Source organism: Salvelinus alpinus, chromosome 10, assembly GCF_045679555.1.
Source record: "Salvelinus alpinus chromosome 10, SLU_Salpinus.1, whole genome shotgun sequence".
Lineage (NCBI taxonomy): Eukaryota > Metazoa > Chordata > Actinopteri > Salmoniformes > Salmonidae > Salvelinus > Salvelinus alpinus.
In genome coordinates this window covers 34,955,473-34,975,826 of record NC_092095.1, presented here as the reverse complement: position 1 = coordinate 34,975,826, position 20,354 = coordinate 34,955,473, and the positions used below count along the sequence as shown (strand labels likewise).

Sequence of the window (20,354 nt, the reverse complement as noted above, 5' to 3'; positions counted from 1 at the left end):
ACAGCAAATTCTCCAGTGTTAAATCAACACTGAGTGTTACATTTAACACTGTTCCAGTGTCTATATGGGTCCACACTTTTCTGTGTTAAATTAACACACTACCTACAATAAAGCTTTATTTGCATATTTCCCAGGTTGCTTTCCTTTTTCAAGTGAATTGTACAGTCTTGGCCAAAAGTTTTGAGAATGACACAAATATTAATTTTCATAAAGTCTGCTGCTTCAGTTTGTATGATGGCAATTTGCACATACTCCAGAATGTTATGAAGAGTGATCAGATTAATTGCAATTAATTGCAAAGTCCCTCTTTGCCATGCAAATGAACTGAATCCCCCAAAAACATTTCCACAGCATTTCAGCCCTGCCACAAAAGGACCAGCTGACATCATGTCAGTGATTCTCTCGTTAACACAGGTGTGAGTGTTGATGAGGACAAGGCTGGAGATCACTCTGTCATACTGATTGAATTCGAATAACAGACTGGAAGCTTCAAAAGGAGGGTGGTGCTTGGAATCATTGTTCTTCCTCTGTCAACCATGGTTACCTGCAAGGAAACACGTGCCGTCATCATTGCTTTGCACAAAAAGGGCTTCACAGGCAAGGATATTGCTGCCAGTAAGATTGCACCTAAATCAACCATTTATCGGATCATCAAGAACTTCAAGGAGATCCGTTCAATTGTTGTGATGGCGTCAGGGCACCCAAGAAAGTCCAGCAAGCGCCAGGACCGTCTCCTAAAGTTGATTCAGCTGCGGGATCGGGGCACCACCAGTACAGAGCTTGCTCAGGAATGGCAGCAGGCAGGTGTGAGTGCATCTGCACACACAGTGAGGCGAAGACTTTTGGAGGATGGCCTGGTGTCAAGAAGGGCAGCAAAGAAGCCACTTCTCTCCAAATCAAATCAAATCAAATTTTATTAGTCACATACACATGGTTAGCAGATGTTAATGCGAGTGTAGCGAAATGCTTGTGCTTCTAGTTCCGACAATGCAGTAATAACCAACAAGTAATCTAACCTAACAATTCCACAACTACTACCTTATACACACACACAAGTGTAAAGGGATAAAGAATATGTACATAAAGATATATGAATGAGTGGTGGTACAGAACGGCATGGCAAGATGCAGTAGATGGTATAGAGTACGGTATATACATATGAGATGAGTACTGTAGGGTATGTAAACATAAAGTGGCATAGTTTAAAGTGGCTAGTGGTACATGTATTACATAAAGATGGCAAGATGCAGTAGATGATATAGAGTACAGTATATACATATGAGATGGGTAATGTAGGGTATGTAAACATTATATTAAGTGGCATTGTTTAAAGTGGCTAGTGGTACATTTTTACATAATTTCCATCAATTCCCATTTTTAAAGTGGCTGGAGTTGAGTCAGTATGTTGGCAGCGGCCGCTAAATGTTAGTGGTGGCTGTTTAACAGTCTGATGGCCTTGAGATAGAAGCTGTTTTTCAGTCTCTCGGTCCCTGCTTTGATGCACCTGTACTGACCTCGCCTTCTGGATGATAGCGGGGTGAACAGGCAGTGGCTTGGGTGGTTGTTGTCCTTGATGATCTTTATGGCCTTCCTGTGACATCGGGTGGTGTAGGTGTCCTGGAGGGCAGGTAGTTTGCCCCCGGTGATGCGTTCTGCAGACCTCACTACCCTCTGGAGAGCCTTACGGTTGTGGGCGGAGCAGTTGCCGTACCAGGCGGTGATACAGCCCGACAGGATGCTCTCGATTGTGCATCTGTAGAAGTTTGTGAGTGCTTTTGGTGACAAGCCGAATTTCTTCAGCCTCCTGAGGTTGAAGAGGCGCTGCTGCGCCTTCTTCACAACGCTGTCTGTGTGGGTGGACCAATTCAGTTTGTCCGTGATGTGTACACCGAGGAACTTAAAACTTTCCACCTTCTCCACTACTGACCCGTCGATGTGGATAGGGGGGTGCTCCCTCTGCTGTTTCCTGAAGTCCACAATCATCTCCTTTGTTTTGTTGACGTTGAGTGTGAGGTTATTTTCCTGACACCACACTCCGAGGGCCCTCACCTCCTCCCTGTAGGCCATCTCGTCGTTGTTGGTAATCAAGCCTACCACTGTAGTGTCATCCGCAAACTTGATGATTGAGTTGGAGGCGTGCATGGCCACGCAGTCGTGGGTGAACAGGGAGTACAGGAGAGGGCTCAGAACGCACCCTTGTGGGGCCCCAGTGTTGAGGATCAGCGGGGTGGAGATGTTGTTACCTACCCTCACCACCTGGGGGCGGCCCGTCAGGAAGTCCAGGACCCAGTTGCACAGGGCGGGGTCGAGACCCAGGGTCTCGAGCTTGATGACGAGTTTGGAGGGTACTATGGTGTTAAATGCTGAGCTGTAATCGATGAACAGCATTCTCACATGGGTATTCCTCTTGTCCAGATGGGTTAGGGCAGTGTGCAGTGTGGTTGCGATTGCGTCGTCTGTGGACCTATTGGGTCGGTAAGCAAATTGGAGTGGGTCTAGGGTGTCCGGTAGGGTGGAGGTGATATGGTCCTTGACTAGTCTCTCAAAGCACTTCATGATGACGGAAGTGAGTGCTACGGGGCGGTAGTCGTTTAGCTCAGTTACCTTAGCTTTCTTGGGAACAGGAACAATGGTGGCCCTCTTGAAGCATGTGGGAACAGCAGACTGGGATAAGGATTGATTGAATATGTCCGTAAACACACCAGCCAGCTGGTCTGCGCATGCTCTGAGGACGCGGCTGGGAATGCCGTCTGGGCCTGCAGCCTTGCGAGGGTTAACACGTTTAAATGTTTTACTCACCTCGGCTGCAGTGAAGGAGAGCCCGCAGGTTTTGGTAGGGGGCCGTGTCAGTGGCACTGTATTGTCCTCAAAGCGGGCAAAAAAGTTGTTTAGCCTGTCTGGGAGCAAGACATCCTGGTCCGCGACGGGGCTGGTTTTCTTCTTGTAATCCGTGATTGACTGTAGACCCTGCCACATACCTCTTGTGTCTGAGCTGTTGAATTGCGACTCGATTTTGTCTCTGTACTGGGACTTAGCCTGTTTGATTGCCTTGCGGAGAGAATAGCTACACTGTTTGTATTCGGTCATGCTTCCGGTCACCTTGCCCTGGTTAAAAGCAGTGGTTCGCGCTTTCAGTTTCACGCGAATGCTGCCGTCAATCCACGGTTTCTGGTTTGGGAATGTTTTAATCGTTGCTGTGGGTACGACATCGTCAATGCACTTCCTAATGAACTCGCTCACCGAATCAGCATATTCGTCAATATTGTTGTTGGACGCAATGCGGAACATATTCCAATCCGCGTGATCGAAGCAGTCTTGAAGCGTGGATTCAGATTGGTCGGACCAGCGTTGAACAGACCTGAGCGCGGGAGCTTGTTGTTTTAGTTTCTGTTTGTAGGCTGGAATCAACAAAATGGAGTCGTGGTCAGCTTTTCCGAAAGGGGGACGGGGGAGGGCCTTATATGCGTCGCGGAAATTAGTATAACAATGATCTAGGGTTTTTCCAGCCCTGGTAGCACAATCGATATGCTGATAGAATTTAGGGAGTTTTGTTTTTAGATTAGCCTTGTTAAAATCCCCAGCTACGATGAATGCAGCCTCAGGGTGTGTGGTTTCCAGTTTACAAAGAGTCAGATAAAGTTCGTTCAGGGCCATCGATGTGTCTGCTTGGGGGGGAATATATACGGCTGTGATTATGATTGAAGAGAATTCCCTTGGTAGATAATGCGGTCGACATTTGATTGTGAGGAGTTCTAGATCAGGTGAACAGAATGACTTGAGTTCCTGTGTGTTGTTATGATGATCACACCACGTCTCGTTAATCATAAGGCATACCCCCCCGCCCCTCTTCTTACCGGAAAGATGTTTGTTTCTGTCGGCGCGATGCATGAAGAAACCAGCTGGCTGCACCGACTCCGTTAGCGTCTCTTGAGTTAGCCATGTTTCCGTGAAGCAGAGCACGTTGCAATCCCTGATGCCGGCTGGGATCAGATCCATTGTATTGGGTGGAAGGCAAAACACTGGATCCGTTTCGGGAAAGTCATATTCCTGGTAGGAACGATGATGAGTTGACGTTAATCGTATATTCAGTAGTTCCTCCCGACTGTATGTAATGAAACCTAAGATTACCTGGGGTACCGATGTAAGAAATAACACATAAAAAAACAAAATACTGCATATTTTCCAAGGAACGCGAAGCGAGGCGGCCATCTCTTTTCGGCGCCGGAAGTACGGCGAAAAACATCAGCGACAGACTGATATTCTGCAAAAGGTACAGGGATTGGACTGCTGAGGACTGGGGTAAAGTCATTTTCTCTGATGAATCCCCTTTCCGATTGTTTGGGGCATCTAGAAAAAAGCTTGTCCGGAGAAGACAATGTCAGCGCTACCATCAGTCCTGTGTCATGCCAACAGTAAAGCATCCTGAGACCATTCATGTGTGGGGTTGATTCTCAGCCAAGGGAGTGGGCTCACTCACAATTTTGCCTAAGAACACAGCCATGAATAAAGAATGGTACCAACACATCCTCCGAGAGCAACTTCTCCCAACTGTCAAGGAACAGTTTGGTGACGAATAATGCCTTTTCCTGCATGATGGAGCACCTTGCCATAAGGAAGTGGCTCGGGGAACAAAACATCGATATTTTGGGTCCATGGCCAGGAAACTCCCCAGACCTTAATCCCATTGAGAACTTGTGGTCAATCCTCAGAGGCGGGTGGACAAACAAAAACCCACAAATTCTGACAAACTCCAAGCATTGATTATGCAAGAATGGGCTGCCATCAGTCAGGATGTGGCCCAGAAGTTAATTGACAGCATGCCAGGGCGGATTGCAGAGGTCTTGAAAAAGAAGAGTCAACACTGCAAATATTGACTCTTTGCATCAACTTCATGTAATTGTCAATAAAAGCCTTTGACACTTATGAAATGCTTGTAATTATACTTCAGTATTCCATAGTAACATCTGACAAAAATATTTTAAGACTGAATCAGCGAACTTTGTGGAAATTAATATTTGTTTCATTCTCAAAACTTTTGGCCACGACTGTAGAGTTACCACTCATGACTGTATTTGTTAGTGACAGATACATGGGCCTTTTATCAATTAGATTTTCTCACCTCCTGCGTCGTCTCGTGCCTAATTTGAAAAAGATCAAAGTTAATCGAGGAGAGTCGGCGAGGAGAGTGAATGTGGATGGAAATGCGCTTGCTTGAAATGAGACTGCCCTTTTCCAATCACGCGTCATTAGGCAAATGATGTTTACAGGGGTGGATCCTAAAATAAATGTGTAAAATGATCAAATTAAGTTAGTTGTGTAATACATTTTATAGATTAAACAATAAGTAGCATATTGTCTTTAAACGTGTGCATGTTTTTCTCCTTTGACAAAACTAAAGCTGACTCGAAGGGGGTGTGGCAGATTTCAAAGTCTTCCGCGGTAGGACACACATGAGTATCCTCGATGAAAGGTGGCTATCGAGGAGGGGAAGCACTCTTCCAATTGCCTACTAACGAATTGACACACTCCTCGTCCACTCAACCACTTATTGTTTTCCGGGTCATGGAGGAGAGAGTACGGAGGGCAGTGTTTTGCCCAAACGAGAAAACCCCATGGTTGTTGCATTCATTAATTTTCAGTCCTGTGGCCTTCACCAAGTGAGATCCTAATTGAATATGTTATCATAAAAATTTGATTATTTAAGATAATACCCTAATACAGTGGCCTGAAACTCATGGTTTACAGACTACATCAGGTTTGTTTAAAAAAATGCATATTATATATATTTGAGTAGCATAAGATGAATTAATCAATGTACATGCAGAAACATAGATATTGAAACAAACATTCTAAAAATCTATCTGCAATACAGCATGCTGGGAAATATAATGATGTGCGTGGTTTTGTTTCAACGCTGGTTATTAACACCAAGACTGGGGTTCTTTTACACCAATGAGTGTTAATTTAACACCTGAATCAACACTAGCTAACACTGGCCAGTTTGCTTTGTAAGGAAAGATGGGAACTGCTGGAAAGCATATAGCGGCATATGGTTTGATTTGAATAGATTTTCCATCTTAATTAGCATTCAAGACTGACTGTCTCTCCTTGCAGACTCTGTCTGGACATTTGCTGAAGTACTTATGTGATATCTGTGATGTGTCTGAGTGTGTTATTGTGTTTGGCAGAAGAAGCACAGTGAAGCGCTGCCCCTGTATGAACAGGCTCTCAGAGTGTATGAGGACAGTCTGGGACGCTCACACCCACGTGTCGGAGAGACGCTGAAGAACCTAGCTGTACTCAGGTGAGTACACACCACACAAGCATACTGTGTACACACACACACACACACATATGGAGCCGTCCCAGACACATAAACACCTTCTCTATTCTTTTATGTGCTTTAGAGGTCTCTGGAACGCACCCAGCATCACACAAACACACTCAAAAAAGACATCACAATTTTAACTCGTATTTGTATTGATATAAAATAGATAGTATCCAAACTTATTATACCTACCAATCCTATATTTTCTATTTCATCTTATCTCACTTCTACTTCTGCAAAATAAATCAGTGATTTACAGGAAGCCCATCTCTACAGCCAACCCCAACACCGCCGGAATGGCTTCCAGTTTCTCCATCTCTTCATCAGAAAAGACTTGTAAAACTCCCTCCTCACTTTCCTGTAGAACTCCACCTTGCGCCTCATCTCCATGTGCTTGTGGAACAGACAGCGTTTCTCCTGCTCAGTCAGGTGCTGGTTGTGGTAGCGGACGCTGGCAATGTTTAGGGAGTGGGATTTCTAATACCACTCACAATGCAAGATCTCTGAGAAACTCGGGATGACCTGACCTAAAGTCACATACAAAACCAATTATATATGTACCTAAATGTATTTTAAACATGGGAGAGAAAAAAACTATTGTAATGAAACAAATTCTGGTAAGAATACAGTATGTGATTTTTACCATTTGATGATGGGATTTGAAGGTCTTGCAGGAAGATACTGATGACCCTGTGCAATCAATGGTTGGGACTGGTTATATTGCTGGGTGTGGAAGCTCATAAAAAGTAAACTCAGCAAAAAAAGAAACGTCCCTTTTTCAGGACCCTGTCTTTCAAAGATAATTTGTAAAAATCCAAATAACTTCACATATCTTAATTGTAAAGGATTTAAACACTGTTTCCCATGCTTGTTCAATGAACCATAAACACTTAATGAACATGCACCTGTGGAACAGTCGTTAAGACACTAACAGCTTACAGACGGTAGGCAATTAAGGTCACAGTTATGAATACTTAGGACACTAAAGAGGCCTTTCTACTGACTCTGAAAAACACCAAAAGAAAGATGCCCAGGGTCCCTGCTCATCTGTGTGAACATGCCTTAGGCATGCTGCAAGGAGGCATGAGGACTGCAGATGTGGCCAGGGCAATAAATTGCAATGTCCGTACTGTGAGACGCCTAAGACAGCGCTACAAGGAGACAGGACGGACAGCTGATCGTCCTCGCAGTGGCAGACCACGTGTCTGCACTGCAGTACTTAACGCAGCTGGTGGCCACACCAGACACTGACTGTTCCTTTTGATTTTGACCCCCCCTTTGTTCAGGGACACATTATTCCATTTCTGTTAGTCATATGTCTGTGAAACTTGTTCAGTTTATGTCTCAGTTGTTGAATCTTATGTTCATTCAAATATTTACACATGTTAAGTTTGCTGAAAATAAACGCAGTTGACAGTGAGAGGTCGTTTCTTTTTTTGCTGAGTTTTTAATATTAGATAGCTGAAGCAAGTCGCACATCGAGTCTTGGGGTTGTCGCCACCAAAGCTGAGTTCCAAATCAACATTGGTGCTATTCAACCAAACATTCTAACATTTGAAATTCTACTAAAGTTGCTCTTGTGACGTCATCATATACAAATGAAATGGTCACCATGGCAAAGAAATAGAATGGGTTTCAAATCAACACTGTTGCTCTTATCAACCAAACATTCTAATTTCCTACATTCTACCAACTTTTCTTTGGTTGATTTTGTAATTTGATATGATTTTATAAGGGAATTGTCATGACATTGAAAAATAGTGAAACATACACACACTCACCATCTTATTGTGAATACACATATACAGTGCTATACTAGTTTTATTTTCATCCCCATATCTCTTTATGAACCCTGTAACGTTATATTTCTCTCTCTCTTCTGTCCATCATTCTGTCTTCCCTCCTCTCTCTCTATCTCCCCCAGCTATGAGGAGGGGGACTTTGAGAAAGCTGCAGAACTCTACAAGCGAGCCATGGAGATCAAAGAGGCGGAGCCGTCTCTGGTGTGTGGGAAGGCCCCGTCTCGGCACTCGTCCAGTGGGGACACGTTTAGCCTACGAGGGCCCGCCCCTCTCCCACATGCCCCTAGGTGATCCCTCCATCTATCTCCTCACCCCTGGGGGACCTAGAACACTGGGGCTCTTTCCCAATTTGTCTTCCCTCGATTCCACGTGTGACCTTTCCTCATCTCCTTATAGAAATGCATGGGTGGAGAAGGTCCAAGGGTAGGGACCTTGGATCTTCTCCAACAATGTTCTTTGAGAAGATGGTGAGATAGGGTCCGGGGAATCACGGAAAGAGAATTCCAATAGAGCCAGGGTCCACAATCTGCATTCCTGAGAAGAACGTCCATGGAACTCTCAATGGTTCTTTATGCTGCTTTGAGACGGAACGGTGTTGTAATGTCGCCTGTTAAGTGTACTGTAGCTAACTTCCTTCATGAAAATATGAAGTATGCTTTATTTAATGTCTGTTAAATGGCTGTATTGTGTTTGTTTTTTTAAAGATATTAATGTAATCATGTATTATTATGAAAGAATGGGAAATGATGTCAACACCGCCCTTGTCAGGGCCTGAAACTCAGGTTAAGAAGGTTTTTTTATTCTATATTTACGAATGTTTCCAAATTTCAATAGCTCACTGTTAGTACCTATGGAAGTGTATAACTGTTGAAATTACATTTTGAATTTGATAATTGGATAATGATTAATCAAAGTCAGTCGCTCTGGATAAGGGTGTCTGCTAAATGACCAAAATGGAAATTCCTACAGCTGTACACGTTCATAACTATTGTATGCATGCTCATATAAAAACACATTTTGGAGCTGTATTGTTACAGAATGCTGTGCCGGTTATGCAATCAGTGCCAAGTCTTCATGCAGTAATAGATATTTTATTCGTGTAAACTATGACATATGCCTGTTTCTAGATGGAACCTTGATCTCATGCCATGGTGCAAATCAATAATTGTATATCACTGAGCAGTTTTAAATGTATTTACCTCACGTAAAGTATTTATGCAAGTAAGATAATGGGTTTCAAACCCATGCCATCAGTTTTTCAGAATTCTGCCCTATTGCAGAGGTTCTGACGTGTTAGATCTCTCACCACACAATTTCACTGAGGTGTATTCACTAGACATCAAATGGAAGAAAACGGACCGAAGCGGTGAGGAACTACCCTGAACTTGCCCAATGAAAAACATTTTGCTACTTTGTGCACTAATGAATAAGTTGAGCCTTCATTGTCGGTGTGAATGTACATGAAGCCAAAGTTGATGTAAGGTACCGAAACCCTGTCATGTGCCAAACATATACTCTAAGTGCATTGTCTTACTGTGTACTCATGTCATTGTGTAAGAATCTGTAAATGAAATACCATAAACTAATCAAATGTATTCCGGCTAATAAATACTTTATTGAAACAAGGTGTGCACAGAGTCAGTCAATACAGTTTCAGCAGAGACCGTTTCGGGTTATAGGTATATCAGTTTAAAGAGCTGAGAGCATGACATGGAGCAGCAGTGGTCCATCGCACCACCACAATGAATGAATGCAGAGCCCACTCGTTTTTCGTCACGGTATGGACCAGAGCTAGACAGGGCGCAGATAGGTCATGCGAAGAAATGTTGGGCCTCATTCAAAATGTTTTAGAAGGTGGGAAATGCATTAACAATCCAGTTTAATTCTTTAATAAGCATTCTATACAGTAGTAGTAGTTGATCAGAGGCTTAGGGCGTCGTTCAAGCTGTAGCATTAGATTGTGTGAGAAACGTTAAGGTCATTTCCGATTGAGCCGACATTTACTGTGATCGCCGTCTCCACTAACGTGGCAATATCGCCTTTCAATTTAAATCACGCTGTAATGCTGAAACTTCGGCAATATTCAATTGCCGAGTGTTACAACAATCTTTCCTCTCAGTCAACAGTTGACACACAAGCATAATTCATCAGACCGATAACATCTGTATGTACCAGGTCCATTACAACAAAACGAGAATTACATACGATTTAGGGTCAGGATAGGTTATTTCAACTACCAGTTTGTGCTCTCCGATGCTGAAATTCAAATGGAAATTTCGACAGCTATATGCTTCCATTCTGAACGGGCGTGCACTAGTAAATTCCTACCCTTGGGGAATATGAAGATCATTCTCAACAGCAGCACTTAAGGTCATTAACCATGCATTGCATTCGCTTTGTCAAAAGAGCAAAAGTACTTGCATTAAGGAGTATTGATACTGTAGTAGGGTTAGAGGGTAAGAGAAAAACTTGGCTCCATTTTAGAACATGGAGAGACGGTAAGATACAGCATACCTCCTGCAATGGAGCTTTGCGTGGTGTCTGCTTAGTTATTAAAAAGGTGGTACACAGCAAAATCCTCCAGTGTTAAATCAACACACAGTCTTAAATGTAACTGTTCCAGTGTCTATACGGGTCCACACTTTCCAGTGTTAAATTAACACACTGGTTACTGTAAAGCCTTAACTCCTTCAATACTAGAAATGTTACACAAAAAAATATCAACACTAGGCAACACTGGCCAATTTGCTGTGTAGGTTCACTGTGATGTTGCTGAGATAAGCGATGCGTGACGATAATAACGACGGATTGTCCGGTCCTAGTTACAGCTTCCTCATCCGAGCCATCAGCTCCTCTAGACTCTGTTCCGTTTCCTCCACCGTCTCCTCTTCTGATGTCCCTGTCTCCTGGAAAAGAAGACAAATGGCATTATTAGTCTAACCTTACTTGAGATGCCTTATTGGAGCAGTGTTTAGCAGGTGTGGCTTGAAGACCCCGGGTTCGAGACCAACAAGGAGCGTTGCATTGTCGCCGTTCGTTAACAAAATCGCTACGATAATATAGTATTCTTGTAAGGTTTGCCTGGTACTGACCTTGTCAGGGATGGTGTAGGCCACAGTGATGCCCTCTGGGAGGTCAGGGACTGGGCCGGAGGCGGCCTGGAGTTCCTCGTCTGTCTGCTCCGACACAAGCTCAATACCTAACAGAGCAAAACCATAGGTCAGTAATGGTAGCTAGACAGGATCACTTACTATGGACAACACATTTAGGCAATATCAACACTCTAGCTAACTCACCCCAGTCGTTCTCCTCGTGAACCACCACCTCCTCCACCGCCTGCTCTACAACCTTTTTCGGCCGCTCTGCCTCTTTTTTCTTTGGGCCACAAAGCACAAACACACACAACTGAATTACAACTGTACCAGGTCATGTACATCCCCTCACACAGCCCAGGTCATGATATATGAGAGAGAGAAGAGAGGAGAAAGTGAGAAGAGAAAGATAGAAAGAAAGGGCCTCCTTGGTCAGTCACCTTATAGTCGTCCTGCTGTTTCCTGCAGTAGCGGTCATCGCACGTGGGGTTGGCCTTCATGGCCATAGTGGGGAAGAAGTCCTGCATAGCGTTGTAGCCCAGGTAGTGACTGACTGTGCCAAACTTCAACAGGTACCTGAGGACCACAACCCACAGTTAGAATACCTTCATAAGAAACCCTGTTATGGACATTTGTGAATTGTGGGCTATGATCAGAGTCATATTCATTAGGGCGCATCGTAGCAAAACGCTTCACACCAGAAAAACCAAGTGTTTCTTATTTTGACAAGTTCAGGTAGTCCCTCCCGGTTTCAATACGTTGTATTCCGTTTGGTGCCTAATGAATATGACCCAGGGCTCATTTACAAACGAATGTCACTCATATCTTACTTGAGGACGTTTTGGACCAGGATCCCTGCCACCACGCCCATGGTGGTGGGTAGGCTGGCAGCGCACACCCCGTCCCTCTTCAGGGTCTTCTCATCAATGTTGGCCGCCACCACCAGGGGAGGAGCACACTGTCACATGGAGAAGGAAGTAAGTGCATTGCACGGCATTGGCAACTCACCCAACAGGGCCATGTTCAGAGGATGCAACATCACAGAACGTTCAGATAGAAATGTAGCGTGTAGGACAGACGTCCAGAACGTTTAATCACTGAATACACCCCCAGGTGATCATTTTCAACTCCATATCATCAACTCATGTCAACTATGGCAATCAAAGCTTGTGTTTTGGGTGAGTTTACAGACATCAATGTATATGGAGTAGAGAACAATATTGCTTAGGAAACTGGCAGAACAAAAAAAACATACGTTTAGGCATACGGGTGGAAGGGTGTATAGGGGTGAAAATTAATTAAGGTTAGGGTTAAGGTTTGGAACAAGGTTTGGGTTATGGTTAGGAATAGCTTCAGTGAATTAAGGTACGGGTTATGGAAAGGCATAAAAGTTAACATTGGGTTAGCGTAACGCCATCTGCCGCAATTCATTTTCTGACACTGTCTATTGCCTATAAAGCAAGTGTATGTTGTGACGTACTGCGAAGCAGGCCGTCTCCCCAGGGATGATGAGCTGGATATGTCCGGACACGGCGTTCTCACTAACACCCGACTCCATCCAGATCTGACTCAGCTCGTTACACGCCTAGGCAGCAAGAAGATGACCAACATACATCATGTGATCTTCACCAACTCAATAATGTGTGTTTTATAGTCAGGGAATGATGGATATAGGTTAGTACTGACTGTGTTGATGGCCATCCGGGCCTCAAAGTTGTCCACACAGCCCAGGACCAGGTCCACAGCCTTTCCATCTTGAAGTGCCCCATGACTGAGACAACACAGAGAGTACTTAAGAACAGGAGAGCATACAGACTGACCTTGTAGTGAACGTGTGGATATTCTTTTACGTTATTTGTAATGTAGGCTACCCAGTGGTACAGATGTAGGATCTTAATTTGATCCCCCTGTTGCAGGACAACATTTGAGGTTCAAAAAAAGGCTTCTGAAGTTGATATATTTCCACTTTGATATTTCAGACTTGATTTTCCCTTACGAAAAATATCAACCTCTACAGACATAATAATTCACATTTCTTGTTGCTGCAGGATTATTATCCTGCTGTAGCAAACTGGCTGAAATTAAGATGCTATTATACAGTACCAGTCAAAAGTTTGGACACAGCTACTCATTCAAGGGTTTTTCTTTATTTTTACTATTTTCTACAATGTAGAATAATAGTGAAGAAATCAAAACTATGAAATAACACATTTGGAATCATGTAGTAACCCCCCCCCAAAAAACATGTTGAACAAATCAAAATATATTTTATTTGTTTAACACTATTTTGGTTACTACATGATTCCATATGTGTTATTTCATAGTTTTTATGTCTTCACTGTTATTCTACAATGTAGAAAATAGTAAAAATGAGTAGGTGTCCAAACTTTAGACTTGTATGGTGCCTCTAGATGCTGAACCTTTAACCAATATAACCCCCTTTCTAGATTATTTTACGTGATTTTAAGTGTTTATTTCAGAGTTGTCCTCATCATGTACATTACAGTATCCAATGTCATACTGTTATGCAATTATGTTATCTAATGAACTTGAGTCAGAAAACAGAGAGAAAACACTCATGCCGTATAGAACAGCACAGTGGAGCAATTCAATACTGAAAACACTCTGTACAAATGACCACACGAGCAGTATGGCACTTAGGAGAGGACAGCACTTCTCACCTTATGCGATCCATGAAATGTGCAAAATTGTCCATGGTGGTGATGTTATAGTTGTGGGTCTCAAACTGCACATCTGGGTTGATAGTCCTGTTAACATAATTGTTTAATATGCCAGCACCTTATAGCAACATGAGATCATATAAAACAATGTAAATATCTGGGGTATCACTCATGGGGTGTGTTCAGCAGAACACAACCCCCCCCCCCCCCCCACCCACCCACCAGGTAACTGTACCTGAGTGTGTGTTCCGCTGCCTCTACTTTGCTGAGACCAGCCTGGTGAGGCTGGAAGAAAAGCCTGTTCATATTGGCCAGCTCCACTTTGTCATAGTCAAACAGGATGAGCTGTACAAAGAGGAGGCGCGGCGCGTAAGGCAGAATGACACAATGCATGTCGCATTGATGGACATTGTCCATCGGAAGCATCAGGTAGAAAGGAATGATATGTTGATGTAGTAATGTGAAGTTTGTATTACCTTACCAATGCCACATCTTGTGAGCATTTCTGCAGTCACACTTCCAACTCCTCCAACACCCACCACGGCTACAGTGAACGTCCGGATTTTCTGTTTAACAGTAGGATAGAAACACATGCCATGTTATTGTCATATAAGATCTGTATCGAGTTTTAAAATTCTGGACATCCAGGAATCATGCAACAGGGATTTCTTCAAAGCCTGGCAATATTGGTGAAATACTGGAATTGGGTAACATTTGTGTGTATCAGATAACAATAGAATATAATATATTACCTCATAATCTTCAACAATGCCCATTCGCTTCAAAGCCATCAGACGACTGTAAGGTAAGAAAATGGTGAGGTAAGCAGTTTACACCATATGGGACGTGCCGGCCCTTTTTCTGGGGTGTCAACCAGATCAGGTAGCTAGTCTTATGTATTTATTATCACAAATGACTCCATTCGCGGCCGTTAGATTTTGACAGTTTAACATAGCTAGCTACCTGTAAGGGTTTGAGTCCACTACTTCAGCACTCATTTTGTCGATCCTTGGTCTGTGATGAGGATGGTTGTTGTCAGCAGGTTCCTCCGCACACATCGCCGTACATCGCTTTTGCTTACACTTGATCAACTCATTCTCCAGCTCTCTCACTCGTAGCTTCAGTTCTTCGACTGAGGTCATGTTTCTACAAGGAATAAGGCACACTAACTTCTCCGTTGTTCAAATGTAAAATGCCTAGATTGCAAAGCCTTAACAATTAAAGAAAGATTACAAGCGATGGATGACAACTAGTACACGTCTACACAGCTCGAATCAACTGTCAGCCTGAGTTTCTGTAAATTACGTCCGGGCGGAAACAATCTGAGGTGAGTAAAATAGTTCCTAGTGTACACGATCTCTACGGCATCTGTAAATTCTACCATCGCTCAGTGCGGGCCTTCAGCAAATAATGTGCTTTTACAGATCTGTGAAATGAGCTCAGTCGCTCTTGCGGTGACGGTTTACAGAAAACGTAAAACATCTGACTTGCGCAAGGTTTAATCTGTAATGCATTGATACTCACCTATGTCGACTGAAACGAAACAAAATATCTATGTTGTATTAATTGTACCTTTGCTTTTACAAATGATTCATCCACACTGAATTATGGAAGACCAAACAACTCCTGTTCGTGAACAGCACATGTTCAACATTGTCAATCTTCAGCGACAATGTTGGAAAGACATAAGGAGTGTCCATCAATGACAAGCTCACTGTCAGACAATGCAGGTAAATTCAATTTTTCGCATTTCGCATTTTGTGAGTAACGGTCCAAGTGTTGGTGTCTGATAATTTCAGTGTTGGACAGTTAAAAATTTAAAAAAGTAAATTGTAAAACATTTAAAACGTTATGTTTTTTAGATTAAACTATACTAAATATAATCACGTCACCAAATAACTGATTAAAACACTATTTTGCAAAGGTCTACAGTAGCCTCAATAGCACTCTGTAGCGAGCACCATTGTGTAGCAAAGGACAGCTAACTTCCGTTCTCTGGGTACATCGACTTCAATACAAAACCTAGGAGGCTCATGGTTTTCACACCCCTTCCATAGACTTACATAGTGATTATGACAACTTCTGGAGGATGTCCTCCAGCCTATCAGAGCTGTTTCAGCATGAATTTACATGTTGTCCACCCAATCAAAGAATCAGAGAATTATCGGCTACTGAAAGCGTAAGCTACAGTTAGCTAGCATTGCAGTATATAAAATGTGTTGAGTAATTGACTCAAAGAGAGAGAAAGACAATAGTTGAACAGTTTTGGACAAATTCATTTCTTTCTAAATGAAGGAGAAGCTAGAGAGAGAGATTTTGTATTTTTTTTTCACTTTCAGTTTCACTTACTTAGCTAGCAAATGCAGCGAGCTTGTTTAGCCTACTGAAACAGCCTTCACAAACAGAGGTGTGCTATGTTAGCTAGCTGGCTATGACTTTCCAACACAACACTGGAACTCTTCCAAGTCAAGGTAAGCTTTTGGTATTACAAATGTATTTCCACCGGGGCCTGACGGTGTAACTGCTTACTGACTGTACACTGTAACGTTACTGCATGATTGTAGTGGGTTTACTAACACATTAGTTATATTATCTATGCTGACAATGACATTACTTTAGCTGATATGGTGACAACGATGTAGGCTGTGTGTAGCGGTTTGGCTTGGATTTTTTTTTCTTTTTTCGCCTGGTCACATACAGCTGATGTGTTGTGCATTGAAGTCCACAAGTCAAGGGACGAGGTGAGAGGAGGAGAGCACATAGATGTGACAAGCAGTACAAAGTGGCTGCTATGAAAGTGACCTGTGTTTACGTGTGATCAGGGGTAAGGAAGGCCCTGAAAATTGGACTCCAGTCACCCAAGTCATAGACTATTCTTTCTGCTACCGCACAGCAAGCGGTACCGGAGCGCCAAGTCTAGGTCCAAAAGGCTCCTTAACAGCTTCCACCTCCAAGCCATAAGACTGCTGAACAATTAATCAAATGGCTATTTACATTGACCCCCCCCCCCCCCTTGTTTTTACACTACTGCTACTCGCTGTTTATTATCTATTTATTATCTGTTATCTGTTTATTATTTAGTCACTTTACCCCTACCTACATGTGTAAATTACCTCGATTAACCTTTACCTCTGCATATTGACTCGGTATCGGCACCCGCTCTATATAGCCAGTGGTGTAAAGTACTTAAGTAAAAATACTTTAAACTACTACTTAAGTAGTTTTGGGGGGTATCTGTACTTGACTATTTACAGTACCAGTTAAAAGTTTGGGCACACCTACTAATTTTTTTGTATTTTTAACATTGTAGAATAATAGTGAAGACATAAAAACTATGAAACAACACATATGGAATCATGTAGTAACCAAAAACGTGTTAAACAAATCAAAATATATTTTATATTTGAGATTCTTCAAAGTAGCCACCCTTTGCCTTAATGACAGCTTTACACACTCTTGGCATCCACCACGGGCCAGCCAATGGCAGACCTGCACTACTTCCTGATACCCAACTATTGGCCCAGTAGCCTCAGCGTCCTTAACAGCATGGGCAGCCTGAAGGGTGTGGAGGCTATAACCTCTGAACTCTTACATCTGACACTGTTAGAAATGCTGAAGGCAGGGTCAGCTTCTGATCTCTAAATCCTAAGTTAAAAGTCCCACTCCAGCTATTTTTTTACTTTTACCATTGAAAAACTGCATTCTAAGTATAAATACAGTAAAGTACACACACGCTAAGCTTACCGTATGCTTCCCAGTCAGAACAGTTTGCGCATATATTATTACTACATTTTGAGACGTTTTTGTTCATTCTGGTCTTTGGCAGTTCGCACACACAAAATGTTTTCTTGAGGCAAGTCGAAGACTTCGGCCACTGAAGTCTATGTCCCTTCGTCTGTGATTGGTCAACAGTACTACTAGTAGTAGGAGTGGGAACATTTGTTGTCATTCAGCGAGAGACGAATAGTTTTCATGCACATTTTTTTCACTTGAGAAATACTTAATCAAACATCTTAGCTACTGTAGATGTAAAATTGCGCGACTAAGACCTCCTTGTCAAAATGAATGACAGATTTCTTGATTTCTAAGATTCATTCTGACTATTTTGAGGAAGTGTTTCTGCCTATGTTGTTGCTACGGTGGTTCAAGAGGGACAAACAACAGTAATATTGCCCTTTTTTTTCTCAAATTTGTCAAGCAAACGGCTTTTGGGAGTATGAGAGCAAAGACGGTCGCTTCGCCTAGCCGAGGTCTGATAGAAGCTAACCGAACCTATGTATGCGGACGCCTTAAGTTTCCAATGTCTGTATTTCTCTCTCAATGGCCAGGTGTACCCACTCCTGAGGAGCTGATCTCCATTTACTGCCGGGGGATGCCATCCTCTGCCTCAGCTCAACTTCTACCTGGCCCTCTCTGTCTTTAAGATGGCAGGGATCGCTCAGGTTAGTCTCTCTCTTTCACACACACACAAGCATGCACACAGAGTGCATTTAAGGAGTCTATAATTACTCCCCATAGAGCTGTGTGATAAGATGCACCTTTTCACTGACGTTAGATAGACTGGCGTAAATGAAGGAACACACAAACACACTGTAGCAGTTTCTCTATCTCCCAGCTTGTCATCTCTTTGGGGCTGTTCAGCTGAAGAGGCAGCTAATGAGCTCAAACTATTCCCAGGTCCACATTCTCATCTAATTAAATCTCATCAACTTTTTTCTCCTGTCTGCTTTCATTATCTTTCGTCTGTACCTGAACACGGCAAACCAAAGCAGACTCCTGGAGTGTGTTCTGTAAAAGATTCAAAACGTTTTTTTTTTCTCATCAATCTGCAAACTTTTTTTTCTCTCATCAATCTGCGTTGGCTTTCATCTATCTCTGACCCCCGGTTGAAAATAGACACCATTGGCATTTTCCCTCTTTCATGCTGATGGGAAAATCAGGAGGATCATCAATTCAGGAGGATCATAAATGGATCACAGCGGATCATAAATTGTGATTTTTCTCGCTTTATTCTGTCTGTCATTCCGACTCTCTCTTTCTCAATCTATCTTTCTCTCTCTGATTTAGGACATCTATGTCCGCCACCTCCTGGGCAATGCCAGTGCTCCGAATGCTGCCCAGTTTGGCCAGAGTGTGGAGCCGTTGGCCCAGGTTGGGATGCAGATTGCAGAAAGGTATTTTGGTTCACATGATACGAAAACTACACCCTATCATCGCATTATTGTGTGTGTGTGTGTGTGTGTGTGTGTGTGTGTGTGTGTGTGTGTGTGTGTGTGTGTGTGTGTGTGTGTGTGTGTGTGTGTGTGTGTGTGTGTGTGTGTGTGTGTGTGTGTGTGTGTGTGTGTGTGTGTTGCGAGTCTGTTTGTGTGTAGCCGCTCCAGATCTGTCCCTGCAGATGCCAGACTGTTTCTCCAGATGGCTAAAGGTCAGGCCCATGCTCCATTAGGTCACAGAGTTCATGAGACAGCACCCGCTTCCTTCTCAGCAGGTAGTGGTGTAAAGTACTTAAGTAAAAAATACTTTAAAGTACTACTTAAGTAGTTTTTTTTCGGTATCTGTACTATTTCTTTACAGTTTATATTTTTGACTACTTTTACTTCACTACATTCCTAAAGAAAATAATGTACTTTTCACTCCATACATTTTTGCTGACACCCAAAAGTACTCATTACATTTTGACAGGAAAATGGTCCAATTCACACACTTATCAAGAGAACATCCCTGGTTATCCCTACTGCCTCTGACCTGGTGGACTTACTAAACACAAATGCTTTGTTTGTAAATGATGTCTGTGTTGGAGTGTGCCCCTAGCTATCAGTAAATTAACAAAAACATTTGTGCCGCATGGTTTGCTTAATATAAGCAATTTCAAATGATTTATACTTTTACTTTTGATAAGTACACTACCGTTCAAAAGTTTGGGGTCACTTAGAAATGTCCTTGTTTTTGAAAGAAAAGCACATTTTTTGTCCATTAAAATAACATCAAATTTATCAGAAATACAGTGTAGACTTTGCTAATGTTGTAAATGACTATTGTAGTTGGAAACGGCATAGGCATACAGAGGCCCATTATCAGCAACCATTACTCTTGTGTTCCAATGGCACGTTGTATTAGCTAATCCAAGTTTATCATTTTAAAAGGCTAATTGATCATTAGAAAACCCTTTTGCAATTATGTTAGCGCAGCTGAAAACTGTTGTTCTGATTAAAGAAGCAATAACCTGGTTATCAAGAGAATATCCCTACTGCCTCTGATCTGGCGGACTCACTAAACACAAATGCTTCGTTTGTAAATTATGAGTGTTGGAGAGTGCCCCTGGCTACCCATAAATTTAAAAAACAAGAAAATGATGCTGTCTGGTTTGCTTTATATAAGAAATTTGTAATTATTCATATTTTTACTTTTGATACTTAAGTATATTTTAGCAATTACTTTTGCTTTTGATACT

The 20,354-nt window shown here is 42.6% G+C and overlaps 2 protein-coding genes and 1 long non-coding RNA gene across 7 annotated transcripts in view; 2 read left to right on the top strand and 1 right to left on the bottom strand.

The window, feature by feature from the left end:
- nphp3 (nephronophthisis 3) overlaps positions 1-9,755 on the top strand; it is a 28,193-nt gene extending 18,438 nt beyond the window's left edge. For both annotated transcript variants that reach the window (XM_071329078.1, XM_071329077.1), the window contains 2 exons: positions 6,189-6,304; positions 8,253-9,755. In XM_071329078.1, the coding sequence (XP_071185179.1) occupies positions 6,189-6,304; positions 8,253-8,421 (285 nt within the window). In that variant the 3' untranslated portion in view covers positions 8,422-9,755. The remainder of the gene's footprint in view (positions 1-6,188; positions 6,305-8,252) is intronic.
- LOC139531998 (ubiquitin-like modifier-activating enzyme 5) lies at positions 9,722-15,045 on the bottom strand. The gene is made up of 12 exons (XM_071329081.1): positions 14,874-15,045; positions 14,656-14,708; positions 14,380-14,469; positions 14,139-14,248; positions 13,904-13,990; positions 12,909-12,993; positions 12,703-12,807; positions 12,053-12,180; positions 11,663-11,798; positions 11,427-11,505; positions 11,223-11,329; positions 9,722-11,036 (listed from the first exon to the last, which is right to left on the bottom strand). Exons 1-12 carry the CDS (start codon positions 15,043-15,045, stop codon positions 10,953-10,955), a joined length of 1,236 nt encoding a protein of 411 aa, XP_071185182.1. The 3' UTR covers positions 9,722-10,952.
- LOC139532001 (uncharacterized) overlaps positions 14,651-20,354 on the top strand; it is a 43,690-nt gene continuing 37,986 nt past the window's right edge. For 3 of the 4 annotated variants that reach the window (XR_011666467.1, XR_011666469.1, XR_011666468.1), the window contains exons 1-4: positions 14,651-14,708; positions 14,874-15,633; positions 18,232-18,345; positions 18,971-19,077. This is a non-coding gene — a long non-coding RNA (uncharacterized lncRNA). The remainder of the gene's footprint in view (positions 14,709-14,873; positions 15,634-18,231; positions 18,346-18,970; positions 19,078-20,354) is intronic. The other variant, XR_011666470.1, reaches the window with a different exon arrangement.

What these genes read in the sequence shown, in the direction of transcription:
- LOC139531998 (XM_071329081.1), bottom strand. Translation starts at nt 15,045, where the DNA reads ATGACCTCAGTCGAAGAACTGAAGCTACGAGTGAGAGAGCTGGAGAAT. An exon ending in GCAGCGGAACACACACTCAG is followed by an intron (nt 13,991 to 14,138) that starts GTACAGTTACCT and finishes TTATGTTAACAG; the next exon opens with GACTATCAACCCAGATGTGC. An exon ending in CCCGGATGGCCATCAACACA is followed by an intron (nt 12,808 to 12,908) that starts GTCAGTACTAAC and finishes CTTGCTGCCTAG; the next exon opens with GCGTGTAACGAGCTGAGTCA.